Raw genomic sequence first — 17794 nt, forward strand, 5'->3', positions numbered from 1 at the left:
GCGCTGACGTCAAAGGCAGAGCCGCTTGCCTCTGATTGGCCAGCGCTCTGCCTTTCATTAGCGATGACAGGAAGTTCCTCCCTCGTCGCTATGGATGCAGATACACAGCGTGGACTGGAGCGGAGCGGCGCACTACAGCACCCAGGAGGCCGGCGATGAAACGAAAGGTAAACATATTATGTTATATTATATGCTCACCTTACCTTCCGTTCCATCGCAGGCCTCCTGGGTCTTGTAGTTCGCCGCGAGGACGTCGCGATGTACCCGGGAACTACAAGAACCATGAGCCCGGCGGTGGAACGGAAGGCAAGGTGAGCATAATACTATGTGTGTGCGTGCGTGTGTGTTTGTGTGTGTTTGTGCGTACATGTGTGTGTTTGTGTGGACTGCAAGTGCGGGTCAGAGCGCGGTGGATGTACGAAACCGGAAGTGTGTGCAGTGAGAATGTCGCTCGTACAGCAAGGCTTTCTCGTAAAGCGGGTTACAAATTTACAGAAAGCTTTGCTTGTTAAGCGAAATTCTCGTTAAGAGGGTTACTCGTTATGCGAGGTACCACTGTAATTTTGTAGAACTATAGTCAGGTGTATGAGTACCCAATTATATCAATCATTATCATCTTCTTCATATGCAGGTTAAAACACAGTCACTATCTGAAATAGCTATGTAGGAAACTTAAAATTTGGTGAGGAACAGTCAAACATTGCTACAAAGATGATGTTGTAGCAGACAATGTCTTGTTCCAGGTCATACATGATGGAACGACTAAGCACATCAACAAGGCAACGATTCCAAAGCAGACTGGGGTTTCAAGATATGCTGTTTAAGCTGTTTTTTTAATGCCCCTAGAAAAGGACAACATTGAGGACAATAGCTCAGCACTGGCAGCAACCGCTAGTTCCCAGCTACACCCATCTACTGTTTGGAGAAGACTGACCAGAAGTGGTCTTCAGGGAAGAATTGTGGCTGAAATCTTCGACATGGAAACAAGACAAATCAACTCAACTATGCACGAAAATTTAGGAATTGACCTGGCATCTTATTAGCTCTAAATTTATCCTAAGGCCCCCTTCACACGTCTGTAAAAATCACGCACATTTTTCACGGACGTATCAAAGGTGTGTATTGTCCTCCGTGTGCCGTTTTTATGGCACAACGTGTGTTCTCCGTGTGCTATCCGTGATAACACACGGAGAAAGGGACTTTCTACTCACCTGTCCATGGCATTGCTGTCCGTGGTGCTGATCTTCGGTCTCTGGTCCTGCCGACTCCCCGCTGCTGCTGCTTCTGCCCGCAGTGGAGTGAATATGCAATGATCATAATGAGCGGGGGTCGGAAGCGAGTGACAACAGCGGCAGAGACAGCAGTGCTAGAGAAGGTGAGTATAGTTTTTTGTGTTTTTTTTTTTTTTACAAACACGTGTGTTTTCTCTGATGCGTGTCACACGGATCACATCTGTGCTGTCCGTGTGCGGGCCGTGTGACACCCGTGATGCCGGAGAAAAATGGACATGTCTACGTGTGGAGCACACGTATGCTCCACACGTACACACGGTCCATAGCAAAACACGCACGTGTGCGCAGACCCATTGAATTTAATGGGTCTACGTGTGCCTGTGTCTCCGGCACGTGAGGAAACGGACCAAACACGTACCGGAGACACGGACGTGTGAAGGGGGCCTAAAGCTGGACAGTAACCCCAAACATAAGCGAAAAGAGGTGCAAGGATTCTTGAAAGTGATGACATGACCCCACAGAGCCCTGCTCTTAACACTATTGGGTTTTTATGGGATCACACAAAGACATAAGGATTTTCTCAAGCCTACATGGACAGAAGATCTGTGATTAGATCAGCAAGATGTTTGTAATAACTTCCCTGCCACGTTCCTTCAAATACTGTGTGCAAGTGTACCATTCTTACTTTACAGCAAATTTTCCACACCTTTCTAAAACTTGTACAGTTCTGTATATTACCACTTTCTAATGAATACAGATCTCATGTGCTGACCTGTTTTGTATTCCGTTCTCATCATCTTTCACACCAAAAAAGATGGCTCCAACAATGAGTGCGAGAACAAGACTAACCATTACCTGTAAGGAAAAATAAAACAAATGTTATAAACATATGGCATTCGTGCAGCTGTAAGACATTCTACTGTAGTTTGAAGTTGGTACTATCTCCATAGTGTTGAAGACGTGAAACTGTGTAAGGTCATTTTCTAAAATAAAAATACATTTTCTTAAAAAGAAAATTAGACTCTAATTTTTAGCATAACAATACGTGGAGGCTTTCTACCTTGTGACATCTCCCATTTCTCACTTAAATTGTTTAGTGAGAAAATTTTTATAATATATATATATATATATATATATATATATATATATATATATATATATATATATATATATATATATATATATATATATATATATATATAATTTATATATATATATATATATATATTAGTGAAATGCCGAGGGGAGAAGTACTAGAGAACAGGTATGTTTCCCCTCGGTTCACTTCATATGCCTCCATGTATTGATTGTGGAGCGGTCGGCCTATGCAAATGGGCAGGGAAAAGTTGGGAAAGTTAAATCTGGCTCAGCAATAAGTTAGTCACTGAAGCCTGTTTATTTCAGTGTAATTTTGGGCTCGGTTTTTCCTGGAGCAATCGGTAGGAATGACAGTGGGATTGGTTGCTCCCTTCTCCACATTCAATCCAGGGTTTTGATTCCTCACTGGATCAGCTGAAATAATCAGGAGGCATTCAGAACAGAGAGGCTGCTGAGGAGAGCAGTCCAGGCTCATGGCTGCTGGGGCTGATACTCAATACTTCCACTGGCTGTGCTGAGGAACCAACACAGTAAGAGAATACTGTTTTGTTGTTACATAGGTTTATTTTATAGTTAGCATTCTGTTGTTAGTTAGTGGCCAGACGGCCTTAGACGTTTATTTTCCTGTTTTTGCATGTGTAACACCGAAGGATAAGTGTACACAATAAACACGGCAGTGGCCGTATCTGTTTGGAACCTGCCAGTCTGCCGCTGTCATCTGTGAATCCATAGCCACTCGCTTGGACGAAAGCAAAGATCCCAGCTGAGCTATATTCCCTGTCTCACAATATATTTTTATAATAATATATATATATATATATTATACATACATACATACATACATACACACACGGTACAGGCCAAAAGTTTGGACACACCTTCTCATTCAAAGGGTTTTCTTTATTTTCATGACTGAAAATTGTAGATTCACATTGAAGGCATCAAAACTATGAATGGACACATGTGCAATGAAATACTTAACAAAAAAGTGTGAAACAACTGAAAATATGTCTTATATTCTAGGTTCTTCAAAGTAGCCACCTTTTGCTTTGATCCCTGCTTTGCACACTCTTGGCATTCTCTTGATGAGCTTCAAGAGGTAGTCACCGGAAATGGTTCTCACTTCACAGGTGTGCCCTGTCAGGTTTAATAAGTGGGATTATCGGTGTGTTGATTGAAAGCTCAGCTGTCCAATCTGAGACTGGGAGGCGCTGAGCTTCTTCTGGTGTTCCCTTTTCTGAGCGAGTGCCCAGCTACTTAACTTAGCAGTCAATCCCAAATCACTGCCAGTCGCAGCATTTTGCTCAATGGTGCATGTTAGCCTCATTCATCTGTGCACTGTGTTTTGATCTATTGCTTACAGACCCTGGATCTCCTCTGACCATCCATTTTCCTTGTCCCTTTGCTTTCATCGGCTATTTTCCTGGTATTCTGACCCTGGACCGTGACCTGACCAGACCTTTGTTTATCCGCTTAGTCCACTATGTGCTCTCTTGGTGTCTGACCCGGGAACATTTGACTACCGTGCCTCACGAATTGTTCAAGTAGTGACTAGCGTCACAGATATGAGTAGATGCAAAAAGTACAGTATGCACATCCATGTGGTCACTATATTTGCATTATTAGTCATGTACTTTGTGTGTGAGACATATTATTGTGATAACAAAAATTGTTGAGTGCAAAGAAAAATCTTAATATTTGACAGCAACCTTTTCGTTTTAGTGACTGGTATAAACAATCAGCCAGAATTGACTCCATATTAATAACACAGAAATTTAAAGGTACCTGTCAAGTGAAAAAAAATGCTATTAATCTGCAGATATGGGGTTAGTCTGCAGGTTAATAGCAATCTGAAACTGCACGGCGCCTGTACATTGAACCCTGCTGTCGGGAGGAAAAGAAGATTAATCCTCCTGGCAGCGTTTCAGTTCAGTCACAGGGGCTGCCCCGGTGCATGATCAGTCACCACTCTGCGTATGGAGAGTGGCGACTGTAATGACACCCCCCATACTGACTGATAACTGGGTCTATTGCGGGGCAGCTGTCAGTCAGAGTGGGGGAGTGGTTACAGAGCGGTGACTGAATCTGCGCCGGCGGGACAGGTTCCCTTTAAAACATAAATCTATGCAGTTTTTGGCTTATAACAGTGTGTAAGAAGTTGAAATAATGCAATATTTGGAAACAATATTACAAAAATCCTACAAAAAGCTTAAGCTCTTAAAAGTAAAAGTGGCTGACAGCAAAGCATTGTCTATAAGTGATCAAGTGGTAATGATACAGAGGAATTAGTAAGGAGATTAAGAGATTATATGAAATGCTTTGACCTTTTCTGCCAATTCTATTGTACAAAGGTGGATAAAATATTTTACAATTATTGGTATCAGGCTGATCGTTTAAGTGGAAGCTGTAAATATGCATTAGCTCCTAATGCCATAATCGCTGCGGATAAGGGGACTGTATTACTAAAAACCCGCCGAAAAGATCAAGGGGCACAGATTACTTGGCCATTAAGCTAGTTGTGGTGGAACACAAGGATCATATCAAAGCAATTTAAGTCGGATGAGGTAAAGTGGTTTTAATGAACTGTGTACCACGCATAGAAAGGGCTGGAAATCCAGCACTAATGAGGTGTCGGGGACATTAAAGACCAAGTGAAGTGCACACAAAGCAAAAAAAAGTCAAGAAAATGTAAAGCCAATTTTGTGACAGCTAATTCAGGTCACAAGGTTGATCATGTTCAGAGCATTTTTTACGATACAACATCCACGCATTTTTTTCAACACAGCATTATGTGTATGTAATATAGTGGTGTGTGAAAGTGTACCTCTCTGGACAGATGGCCCACAGTACACTTCTATAAGGCGCCTTTCAAGAGTAAAAAGTCTAGAAACAGAGACAACTAAATTGCAGTTTATCTTTTTAGGGCATACAGACTTTACGGTGGGGCAACCTCCATCTTTAAGTGAAAATAGAGGGCCATTGTGAAAGAGCAATTCCCAATCTTGTTCATGCTTTACATGGTCAGCCATATTTATTCAGGTAACTATTTCACTGGCATAGCCAGTCATGAGAAACAAAAAAATCCAGCATCCGTTTGGTTAAAATTAAAACAGCTTTAATGAAAAATTTAAAAACAAGGATATAAAATCATAATTAAAGCCTATGTAGACCAGATGCCAGTCTACGCGTTTCAAGCAAATTGCTCTTAATCATGACTTAATTCATAATGAAGAGCTGTTTGTTTGAAACGCGTAGACGGGCTTCAGGTCTACGTAGGCTTTAATTATGATTTTATATCATTGTTTTTCATTCAAGCTATGTTATAATTTTAACCAAGCAGATTCCGGATTATTTTGGTCTACTACTTTCTCCAAGTCTTCACTTGGTTACCGGTCCAGGATTCCGGGCACCGCCTCCATACCTATTTGTCCAGTGAGCTGTTGCAATCCATTTGTTTATAGCCAGTCATGGCCTCCTGAATAATAACAGCTGATCACTAGGGGTTAGAGACAGTAAACGGGTTGTCTCTATTACGACCCATGTAAGTGCTATGAATATACTGTGTAAGGCCTCAATCAGACATCAGTGATTTTCTAGTACGCAAAAAAAAGCACTCCAGCACTCCAGTGTTCATCAGTGTTTGGCCCGTGTCTCTTTTTACCATCAGTGTTTCATCATGGATAGGAAGAAAATAAAATAGAAAAGATTCTCCTATTCATTACAATGATAAAAACGGACAGCACACAGATTGCAATGTGTGTCATCAGTGATTTTTTTTTTTTTTTGTGGACATAGAGTCCGCCCCCAAAAAACATGAATCTGTGAATAGCTCCATAGACTAATGAAAAATCACGGATACAACCCGTATGTGATCATTGACGTCTGAATGAGCCCTAAAGCAGGTTGTGGAGAAGGTAACACAATGTCATGGTATCTCTATACTTACCTGGGCGATAGAAGCTTGTGGATTCCGCAAAAGATTTTTAATGGACCTCTTACAGACCCATTTTATCTGATGGAAGAATGAACTGCTGTATGTGATTTGCCTGGTAAAGAAATGCGTCTTCACTTTTTCCCCACTTGACATCTTCTCCAGCTCAGCTTTGGTCTCCTTATAATGATTGGTATTACAGAAATCATCTGCCAGTTTATCTACCACACTCTGACAGCCAGCATCATTCGGCTCTTCCATACCTAAAAGTCAGAAAGGCAAAAATGTATTATTCTAATACAGAGAAATATCCATGTCTGACCGTAGAGGGACATGGTCTGATCATGCCACATCTCCTGTGCAGGGGAGGAAGCAAAAGAGAGTTAGAATTAGCACAGCTCGGGATCACAGCTGATTCTTTTTGTGAGGTAAAACATTTCCCTGCCTGTTTCTAAGGCCGGAGTCACACTAGCGCGTATCTCGCGGGAGTCTCGTATCACATCATTCGGCAAGGCCTAATGCTCTCTGGACAGGAGCATCTCAGCTGCATAGTAATACATGCAGCTGACCCACTCCTGTCAGGAGAATGTGTGGCCATGCCAGGTGATGCTATGTGAAACTCGCGCGAGATACGCGCTAGTGTGACTCCAACCTAAAAAAGGTTTTACCTCAAAGAAATAATTATTTGCGATCCCATGCTTTAGTGTCTGTATTTTTTTTTTTTGTTTCCTCCCTTGCCCAGGAGATGTGGTATGATCAGACAGACAATGTCCCTGTATGGTCAGACACGGCCATTACACAGTACATAGCAGGGGCACATATATAAGATTATAACACCCCTGCAGGTCCAATGTAATCCACATGTGGTCCCATGACGATTCCAGCTCTGCTACATCTGAAGCTCTCAGAGATCAGCATAGAACATAACCGCTCACTGTGAACTTCACTTCGTCCACTTCAGGTAGAGACTGAGTGACCCGCGCGATCAGAGGTGATATTACTCAGATACGTTGCGGGCAGTGCTGTAGGTTCCCACAAACCTCCACATGTGACTGCAGCTAACTTGCATTAAATAGGGAAAATCCACAGGTAAAAAACACACATTTTTAGTAAGTTTCCTCTGCAGAAATGCATCAACAATATATGTAGTCCATACATAAATGTATCAATACATTTTGCCAAAGCCAAATACCAGGCAGTTATGAAAACAGTAGCTTAATTTAAAGCACGGCACACCAAGAGACAAAAAACCGCAGTGTCAAAAACGTGTTAAAAATACCAGTTAAAAAACCCACACAAAAACACAATGAAAAAGTTTAAGTAACCTAATTTAAATAATAGGTACAGAAATGGTGCAGAAATTCTGCAACCTCAAAAGCTCACCATGGGACTGGAGCCTAAGGCCATGTGCACACATCGCGTTTTTGGTGAGTTTTTACCTCAGTATTTGTAAGGCCACGTACACACACTGAATATTTAGTGAGTTTTTACCTCAGTATTTGTAGCCAAAATCAGGAGTGGAGCAATCAGAGGAAAAGTATAATAGACACACGTCACCACATCTGTATTTTTTTTTACCCACTCCTGGTTTTGGCTTACATATACTGAGGTAAAAAACTCCAAAAATACTCAATGTGTGCACATGGCCTTAAAGAGTATTATCAAGTATTAACACAATGCCTGTGTTGTGCTGTTCCTCTATTATTCCTCCTAAAAACTTAAAAATATCAAGTTGGTGCTATAACATCCATGTCTTAAGGGCGCTTTACACGCAGCGACATCGCTAGAGATGTTGCTCGTGAAAGCACCCGCCCCCGTCGTTTGTGTGTCACAGGCAAATCGCTGCTCGTGGTGCACAATATCGCTAATACCCGTCACACGTATTTACATTCCAAGCGACGTCGCTGTGGGCGGCGAACAGCCTCTTTTCTAAGGGGGTGGTTCGTGCGGCGTCACAGCGACGTCACACGGCAGGCATCCAATAGAAGCGAAGAGGCGGAGAGCAGCCGCAGGTACGGTGTTGTTCGTCGTTCCTGGGGTGTCACACGTAGCGATGTGTGCTGCCTCAGGAACGACGAACAACCTGCGTCCAAAAGCAGCAACGACATTTGGGAAATGGACGACGTGTCAACAATCAACGATTTTGTAAATATTTTGAATTGTTAGCGGTCGCTCGTACGTGTCACACGCCACGACGTCGCTAACGAGGCCGGATGTGCGATGTCGTTGCCTGTAACGGGGCCTTAAAAGTGTTTGCCATTTCCCAGTCGGACGCTGACAGCATTGATTGGATACCACCATTTTATACATAGACATATCTTCATATTGTAGCACTCAGTTGGTAATTTGTCAGACATTTCTAAGAGGAATAACAAAAAATAGCACAATGCAGAAATTGAGAAGAGACGCTCCAAAATTGTCATGTTAGGGTGAACACAGTTATTACTAAACATATATCTGGAGAGCTGACGGGTTCTTATATCTATAATAGAGAATACTTATTATCCTACATACCTAGATCCACTTCTTCTAGTTTGTTTAAGGCAACAGCTGTCGAGTCTCCATTAATAACATCAAGGAAGAAATCAGCAGGATTATTGTGCTCTTCACAGTTATATCCTGCCAAAGGAAAAATGCCATTATTCTCAATGTATCATGCAGGACTGTTCCACTAAATATGATAAAAACAAAAATAAGTAAGGCCTCGTGCACATATTGAGTATATAGCGAGTTTTTTTCTCAGTATTTGTAGCCAAAACCAGGATTGGAACAATCAGAGGAAAAGTATAATAGAAACACGGGCACCACTTCTGTATTATTACCCACCCTGGATTTGGCTACAAATGCTCAGGTAAAAAACATCAAATACTCAACATGTGCATGTGGCCCTAGACACAGGAAAATTTGACTACAAAGGCTCATTGGGGACAAATATAGTATGGGGGAGGAAAATATTAGTACAATGCAGTGAAATATGTTAGTGCTAAATATACATAGTTACTAAGGTTGAAAAAAGACCTAGGTCCATCTAGTTCAACCTTCCTCCACCAGTTCTACATTTGGTCACATAGTTGCATAGTTACTAAGGTTGAAAAAAGACCTAGGTCCATATACAATGATACAATGAATATTAAAGGGAACCTGTCACCAGATTTGTCCCCTACAAGCTGCGCCCACCACCAGTGAGCTGTTATATAGAGTATTCTAGAATACTGTATAAAAGACCCCAAACTGATCTGTATAACATAAAAACATCTTTTATTATACTCACCAAGGGGGAAGTGGTCTGATGGGTATTGCTGGTCTGGGCCGACACCTACTTTCTTTCTTCCATCGCCATCCTACTTTCCAGCTCTGTGTGGATGACGTGTCCTATGTCATTCACACAGAGGCCTCCAATGCAATCCTGCGCACGGGCACTTTTCTCTGCCCTGCTAAGTATTGTTGTGCACATGCATCGGCGTTCATTGACCTTTCCCCGCGCCTGCGAATTACAGTACTTTGCTTTACCCTCGGCAGGGAAGAGAGAAGTGCACATGTGCAGGAGCGTAATGGAGGCCTCTGTGAGGATGATGTAGGATGCATCATGCACACAAAGCAAGAAGGAGGATGGCCATCGTAGGAAGATAAGAGGCGCCGGACCAAGACCAGAGATGCCCAGTGGACCGAACCGTCCCATGTTTTTATATTGTACAAAGCAGCATGAGCTGGCCACAGCTTATAGGGGACAAATGTGGTGACAGGTTCCCTTTAAGTCAGGGAAGCACACATTACTGACTTATTTTCCTGGGAAATAAAGTAAAAAAACATGAAAGAAAAGTTTTTCATAGTTACCTAGTTGTGTGAAGTAATCCAGTGCATAGTTAGAAGGCCCATGGTACAACATCTTACCCCCAGCCAGTAAGGTCAGGGTATCAAACAGTCTGAAGATGGAGTAGCGCGGCTGGTGTATGGAGAAGATTATGGTTTTACCTTGCCTTGACATCCTGCATGGTAAAACAATGACAATAATGTGCATTTTTGTATGTACTAACTTTGGTAACAATTATTACAAGAACTATTTACATTCGCTGTACAGCTGTGATTAAAGTGTGCCAGTAAAGTCTGTTTTACATCCCAGGAAATATAGGACATATCATGGCAATGTGATAAGTATGTGGCCCTCAAATCAGAATAAGATAATACCCAACATATTGTTTTTTTTGGTTTTTTTTTAAATAAAGAGTTCAAAGTATGTTGACCTATCTTGTTCATGTGTTCCAGGATAGAAGTCTCGGAGGGCCCTGGAAACCGAAAACTAGTTATAATCAGGAAAAAGGTTACATGTTCTAACCTTTTCAGCAGCAAAAGAACAGCATTAGCTGTGCTGGCATCCAAACCAGTAGTAGGTTCATCCAAAAACAAGACCCCTGGATCAGTGATGAGCTCCATACCAATGTTGGTTCTTTTTCTCTCTCCTCCAGACACTCCACGAATCATCTGGGTGCCAACCTAAAATCAAACACCATTGTTTGGACTCCCTTTGACTGATTGAGCACTGCAGGCAGAAGCCCCCAAAATGCCAACCTGTTACCTTGGCATCTGCCACTTTAGTCAGTCCTAGTTCCTTGATGATTTGGTTTATACGCTCATCCTTCTCCTTCTGCTTCAGTGATCTTGGAAGCCTCAAGGCAGCTGAGAATTGCAAGTTCTCTCGAACCGTCAATGTCCCCATCACAACGTCATCCTGTAGGAAATATGGGATTGGTCAATAGATCTAGAGAATTCATAGTAATCAGCAATAACTCCAAGCATTTTACATTGGGCTCATTATCAGCAGGAAAAAAGCAGTTGCCTTCATTACACACTGCATTGTAGAGTTATTTAAACATCTGTACAAAAAAGTATGAATTTCATGCATTTGTTTACCAGCATTTAGATGCATTTTTTACTTTGTAACATCTTAAACATGCATTTTCCCCATTTGAGTTCCTGGGTTTTAATGCAACTAAGGTCCCTATTTACTTTTTACAATACAGGCAGAGGTGCCTTCTGGACCCCATTGATCTGTGTGATATTGCTAGTTGTGCACCCCTTTTAGCTGCACACCCAAATCCTAATAAGTCAATATATGATCACCCCTGTGGATAGGGATTTTGATGAACATAGGAAAATAATGAATAAAGCTGTTGCACAGGCAGGAACGCAGTCTACCTTGTTCAATGACCTAGTACAGTATATTGAATAATGAGTAGAGATACCCACCATCTAAACCTTCTATTTTTGGATGAAGTAATGCGTCAGACAAAAGAAAAAAGCTAATTTCATACTATGTACCTGGACAACATAGCCAGAGAGACACTTGAAGTTTGGCGGCTGTGGCTTTCCATCTATTAACACTTCCCCAGAGAGCCCGTGAGGATCCTTCCTGGCAGCAAGCACATCTAAAAGCCTTCAGAGGGAACAGAAGCCAGTCATGTCAGCTCATACAAGGATGGTTTGGTTTGTACAGAACTGGATTCGGTTTACATTAGTCAATTGTAAATGTGATACTTACGATGACTTGCCACTGCCAGTAGGACCCAAAATTGCATTCAGACCAGGTCTCATAATTCCACTGCAGATATAAAGAGGGTAACATGGTCACACCAGAAAATGTCTATGCAGATTTAATACAGATATGCAACTTGAACACTAGTGAAGTCCATATATTAAAGAGTATGATGTGCTTTCGTACTTATCCAACTTCATTGTGATGGGCATATATTACAAACAAACATTCATTTCATTACAAATGGGACAGCGCTTTTTATAGCAGCGCTAATTATGTACTTGGAGGAGCTACAGTCTAGCTATGTTCCAACTAAAAGATATCCCAACTTACTTTTTTCTTCTAATTAAAACAGACAGACAAACTGGAATGTTAAATCACAATAATAATAAAGATTAATAACCAATGTCTATAGATACTAATCACAAGGTCCTACAGACATGTTTATTTTTCCTGCATACACTCAGAGACCAAAATACCAATCGCGCAACCGCGATCTTCTCCTGTCTGCCGGCGCGGCTGTGTGTGGAGACTAGCGGTGATCACAGTGATGACGTCATCGCTGTGCGCACGTGTTCACACAGCTGCGCCGGCACAGACTGGAGAAGATCGCGGTGCTGCAGGGATCGTGGCCGGCTTCACACAGCGCTGTCGGCACAGACGGAGGAGGAGCCATGATGCGTGGAGCGAGGAAAGGTGAGTATAAACGTTTATTTTTTTTTTGTGTGTGCCACAGGATGCAGGACATATAGCAGGATGGCGGCATATGAGCAGCATGATGGCGGATATAGCGGCATGATGGCGGATATAGCGGGATGATGGCGGATATAGCGGGATGATGGCGGATATAGTGGGATGATGGCGGATATAGCAGGATGATGGCGGGTATAGCAGGATGATGGCGGGTATAGCAAGATGATGGCGGGTATAGCAAGATGATGGCGGGCATAGCAGGATGATGGCGGGTATAGCAGGATGATGGCGGGTATAGCAGGATGATGGCGTATATAGCAGGATGATGGCGTATATAGCAGGATGATGGCGTATATAGCAGGATGATGGCGTATATAGCAGGATGGGATCACATACCAGGATGGGGGTGTATAGCAGGATGCAGCCATATGCCAGGATGGGGTATATAGCAGGACAGGATGCGGCCATATGCCAGGATGGGGTATATAGCATGATGCGGCCATATGCCAGGATGGGGTATATACCAGGATGTGGCCACATACCAGGATGAGGTATATAGCAGGATGGGAGCACATACCAGGATGGCAGTACATAGCAAGATGGGGCTATACCAGGATGAGGGACACATTATTTTATATACACACACACATATATATATATATATATATATATATATATATATATATATATATATCATACATACACACGCACACACGGCAGGAGGATCATTACCAGGCTGGGGTACCTTAGTACAGAATTTGGGGACATTACCCCATAACAGTGTCAGCAGCAGATCCTCGCCCCATAACAGTATGTCATGACCACATTTTTTGCTTAAAATTTTATTTTCCTAATTTCCTTCTCTAAAACCAGGGTGCGTCTCTTATAGTCCAGTGCGTCTTATAGTCTGAAAAATACGGTATGCAGCCACACTGGGGCCCAAGTGGTAAGGAGGCCACTTCTACCTCCAAAGCAGGTAAAATTGAGCATTATGATCAGCTACATGACTACAAAAGGCCCATTTATTGCTCTTGCATTGGGGCCTTCTTCTATCTGTGCTCCCCCTGCAGACACTGGACACTTAATAATATCCCAAATCTCATATTCTGGGATGTGTAACTGTCAAGATAGATGTGTATGAAGACATTACTCTCACTAAAAACACTATGTGGGGTCCTTATCCTTCAGTAAAAGTGTTATAAATTAATCAGTTTATTGCGTTCTGTTCTACAGCTTTAGGTCTACAATTTCTAAATAACATATAGCAATATTCAGTAATGGTTAACTACGGAAAGAAGTCAACAAGTCATCACGGCAGACATCACTAACCTATAAGACACCACACAGTGATCAAGCCTAGTGATTTATAAGACATCATTTTCTTTAAAATATAAAACAATTCAGAAAAAAAGGGTCAACTTATGAGGATCGAAAAATTAATAAAATAAATTATACTGATGTGAAGTGCACTTGTATGATGCAGGTCTGTAATGTGTTTTTTTAATCAAGTTAATAAACCGACAGTACAAAATACTTAAGTCACAGTGGCCGTAAGAAGTAGACTTATGATATACAGTATTGATCATATGGAAAGGACCAAAAACAGGCTGCCGCTTCTAAAAATGAGGGAATCATAGAAGGGGTTTGGAGAATGTAGTAGGGTGGGCTTGAGACGGGTGTATCAGTTTTTTTCGAATGGATATTTCCGCTCATTTGAAGAGCTGAAGCAGGACTATGGTCTTCCGAACTCTGATTTATTTAAGTACATACAACTGAGGCATGTCATAGAAATTCAGGGGCATACGATACACTTGTCTGTGTCACATAGTGGGATCTTGGAAAGTATATTACAGTCTAGTTCTACAAAGGGAATTGTCACGGGCGGGGGCTACTCGAGGTGCTCGGACCCGGGATCGTGGCTGTGGCTCGAGTGGCAACCGGATACGGGCTCATGCAGCGGCACGCTGCCCACAACACTGATAAAAGGGGTTATTTACAGGGGAAAAAGTCTGTCAGTGACGCCACCCGTGAGTTGCGGTGAGAGTTGGTAGCACCGCCGCTGCCTGGTGATGGGACGCCCGGGGCTGATGGAGCAGGGCAGCAGGATAGAATCCCCTCCACAAGTATGCGAGGTGTAGTCCCGGGGCCCAGGTGAACAGGAGTAATGGCTGCGGAGAGTCTCATGCAGGGTTGGACCAGGGATGTATGGTGTACTCACAGTTCCAAAGAATTGCACAGTGGTAGACCAAATTGCCAGTGACCGGTTGCCTCCGGCAGGTATATTCGGGTCCCAAACCCTGATGTAGCAAACAGGGGTCCATTCCTCCTGCACTCAGTGTTTGTGTCTTCAATGGGACAACTCCGCTTGAAACGGGGAAGTCCACTCACGGTACTTTGTATGTTGGGAGCTGTGGCCCGCGAAATCTGACCCTTGGGATCTCTGTGGGTTCTGGTGGACACACTATCCCCCACGTTGGGCTTCCGTTTCGCTCTCTGGGCTTACTGTGGAACAAGGCCTGGAATCTTGTCCCCGGCTGGTCAGTTGACAAGGGGCTTGAAACCTTCCTTGCCCTAGGGTCCAGGCACCCCGACTGTGCACGACCTCCGGACCGGATTCCTGCTGTCGGCATTGACGGGCTACAACCCTGCCTGGGTCCACTTAAGGTCTCCCGCGACCGGATCTCCATCGCCTATGGTCCTGCTTGCCGTCTGCCACCTAGTCAGTAGTCCTGTAGTCCAGGGGCCCCAACTCCTGACTCCGCTGTCAATCCACACTCCTCAACTGTCAGTACTCTTCTCTTGTCTGCTCTGCTCTGTTGTGTTCCCTCCCCTGACACCTCAGGACCACTAGGTGGACGCTCCCATCCGCTTGGCCCCCACCCACTGGGGTGTCCCTATTGTCATGGGGGGTGACTAGGCTTTACTGGCTGGTGTTGTGCACCTGGGTGTGGGTTTTGTGTTGGTATGCCAAGGAGGATGGAGTCTTGCACCTGAGAGATTTGTACAACCTCTGTGACTACCTGGTTTTGCCAGGGTGTCACACTATCATCTCCTTATTGTATAACTCCTTGCTAAGGGCATCTCGGAGACCCTATAGGTAGCACAAAGTTAGGATGGGAGAAAGATGTTGGTCCTGGTACCCTAGATGAATAGGAAAGTATTTTAGAGTCCATTAAAACACTTTCCATTAATATGACCTAGAGAAGGTCGCAACTATTTCTGGTTCACCGGATCTGCAGAACCTCAAACGCATTATTTAAAATGAAACTTAGAGCTGACGATAAATGTCCAAGGTGCAGGAGGGCGGGTGCAGATTTGCTTTATATGTTATGGTCAAGCTCCTATTTAACTGATCTCTGGGAACATGTAGGCAACTTGATAGAGAGCGTATTCAATGTCAATATACGCTTGCGCCCGAAATTGGGCATATTGGAAGTAGTAGGAGAGGAGGTAGGTCCTGCTGCTGCTGCTACACAACTTGCAATATCGAAACTTCTGTATCAAACCAGGAAAACGATTGCTAAACACTGGATGGCCATTAGCCCCCCTGGAATGTCCGAGATAATTGCCAGCCTAAATAATACCATTTTAATAGAGAAAATAATTTATATCAAAAGAGGCACCATTCCCAAGTTCGGTACACAATGGGGGGGGAGGGGAGTGCATTCGAAGTCCTTCTGTGCTTTCTGATGAGCTTGCCAGCGATGTGCTCTTTAATTTTTTAATTTGCTTTTATGGTCTTCTATTTGGTATGACTTGCATTGCAAATTTCTCTCACCCGGGAGTTTAGTTAAGGGGATAGTGAGACGGGGTAGTAAAAGGGATAGGCTGTTTTTAGTTCTAGTAAGAATATCATAAATCTTGATATATATATTGTATTCTGATGATGCCATGATCTGTTATGACTGTATTGTACCTAATAAAACTTGTTTGATTTAAAAAGAAAATGAGGGAATCAGAGTACATAAATGGCCCAAGATTTACAACATGTTCCAGAGTCAGTGGCTCCATTGTGGTTCTTGGAGGAGTTACAGGTGCTAAAGGGCATGAAGACAGGGACTATCCTGGAGGAATAGCCACTTTCATTCTAATTATTACAATAATTATTGGACAAGTAAACTATGGCTTTTATACATATAGGATCTGAATTCATGAATTAAATCATACTACTTACAAATATGAATGAGTCATGCCAAAAAATACAAAAAAGGAAGTCATACACTAACAATCCGAGTCACTTACACAACATGACAGTGCAGAAATCTGCATGACACAGCAATGAACCGTGACCATCTATAATGCTTGCAATGCAAATAAATATATACATGATGAAATCCAGTGAAACAAACACTGTTGGGCTCATAAAACATAAGAAAAATGTGTGCGGGCAGGGGACACATTCAGCTATGAACTCTCGCATTTATTACCGCTCAAACTGTAGACAAAGAGCACGTGAAATCATCTAATGGTCATGGACTGATTAGAATGTCAGGAACATTACAATCGTCCAATTAGTGGCAAAAAGGTGTTAAAAACCCATTTTGCAGGAAAACAATATGATAAAACACTAAAAATAAAAAAGGTATAGAACAGGTAACATATCAATAATAAACAGTTATCAACCAAATTAGTGGCATAGTGGTATTTGTCATTACAAAGATGTGCCTCTAATCTGTGAATTGTAAATTAGACAATATATTACGTTGTGTGCGCTATTTTTTCCTGCAGTCTTTCCACTCTTGGCACCATATGGCCTCTTCAATCACTTAACTAAACAATAAAAGACTATGGGGGAATTAATCAAGGCTTATATGACAGTTTTCTTGTGTAGAAAAGTTGCAAAGTTTTTCTCAATGCATAGTGCAAGACACATTCCGAAAGATGCACCAAATTCATTTAGGGGTAATTTGCACGCTGCGATATCGCTAGACGATGATAGCGATGCCGAGCGCGATAGTACGCGCCCCCGTCGCACATGCGATATCTTGTGATAGCGAACATTATCACTACAGCAGCTTCACACGCACTTACCTGGTCAGCGACGTCGCTGTGATTGCCGAAGAATCCCTCCTTCAAGGAGGCAGTGCGTTCGGCGTCACTAATCGGTCAGCCAATAGAAGCAGAGGGGCGGAGATGAGCGGAATGTAAACATCCCGCCCACCTTCTCCCTTCCGCATTGTCGGGGGATGGCGGGAGCAGGTAAGGAGATGTTTGTCGCTCCTGCGGCTTCACACACAGCGATGTGTGGAGCTGCAGGAACGACAAACAACATCATACCTGCGGACGCACCGACATTATGAAAATGAACGA

The 17794-nt window shown here is 42.9% G+C and overlaps 1 protein-coding gene across 3 annotated transcripts in view; it reads right to left on the bottom strand.

Annotated features, from left to right (window-relative positions):
- The window catches only part of ABCG2 (ATP binding cassette subfamily G member 2 (JR blood group)), a 171217-nt gene that overhangs the window by 19331 nt on the left and 134092 nt on the right, over positions 1-17794 (bottom strand). For all 3 annotated transcript variants that reach the window (XM_075351489.1, XM_075351506.1, XM_075351498.1), the window contains 8 exons: positions 11798-11857; positions 11578-11692; positions 10835-10987; positions 10595-10752; positions 10096-10247; positions 8776-8880; positions 6277-6524; positions 2005-2087 (listed from right to left, as the gene is read on the bottom strand). In XM_075351489.1, coding sequence (XP_075207604.1) covers positions 2005-2087; positions 6277-6524; positions 8776-8880; positions 10096-10247; positions 10595-10752; positions 10835-10987; positions 11578-11692; positions 11798-11857 — 1074 coding nt within the window. The remainder of the gene's footprint in view (positions 1-2004; positions 2088-6276; positions 6525-8775; positions 8881-10095; positions 10248-10594; positions 10753-10834; positions 10988-11577; positions 11693-11797; positions 11858-17794) is intronic.

The sequence above is a fragment of the Anomaloglossus baeobatrachus genome, chromosome 1 (assembly GCF_048569485.1).
Source record: "Anomaloglossus baeobatrachus isolate aAnoBae1 chromosome 1, aAnoBae1.hap1, whole genome shotgun sequence".
NCBI lineage: Eukaryota > Metazoa > Chordata > Amphibia > Anura > Aromobatidae > Anomaloglossus > Anomaloglossus baeobatrachus.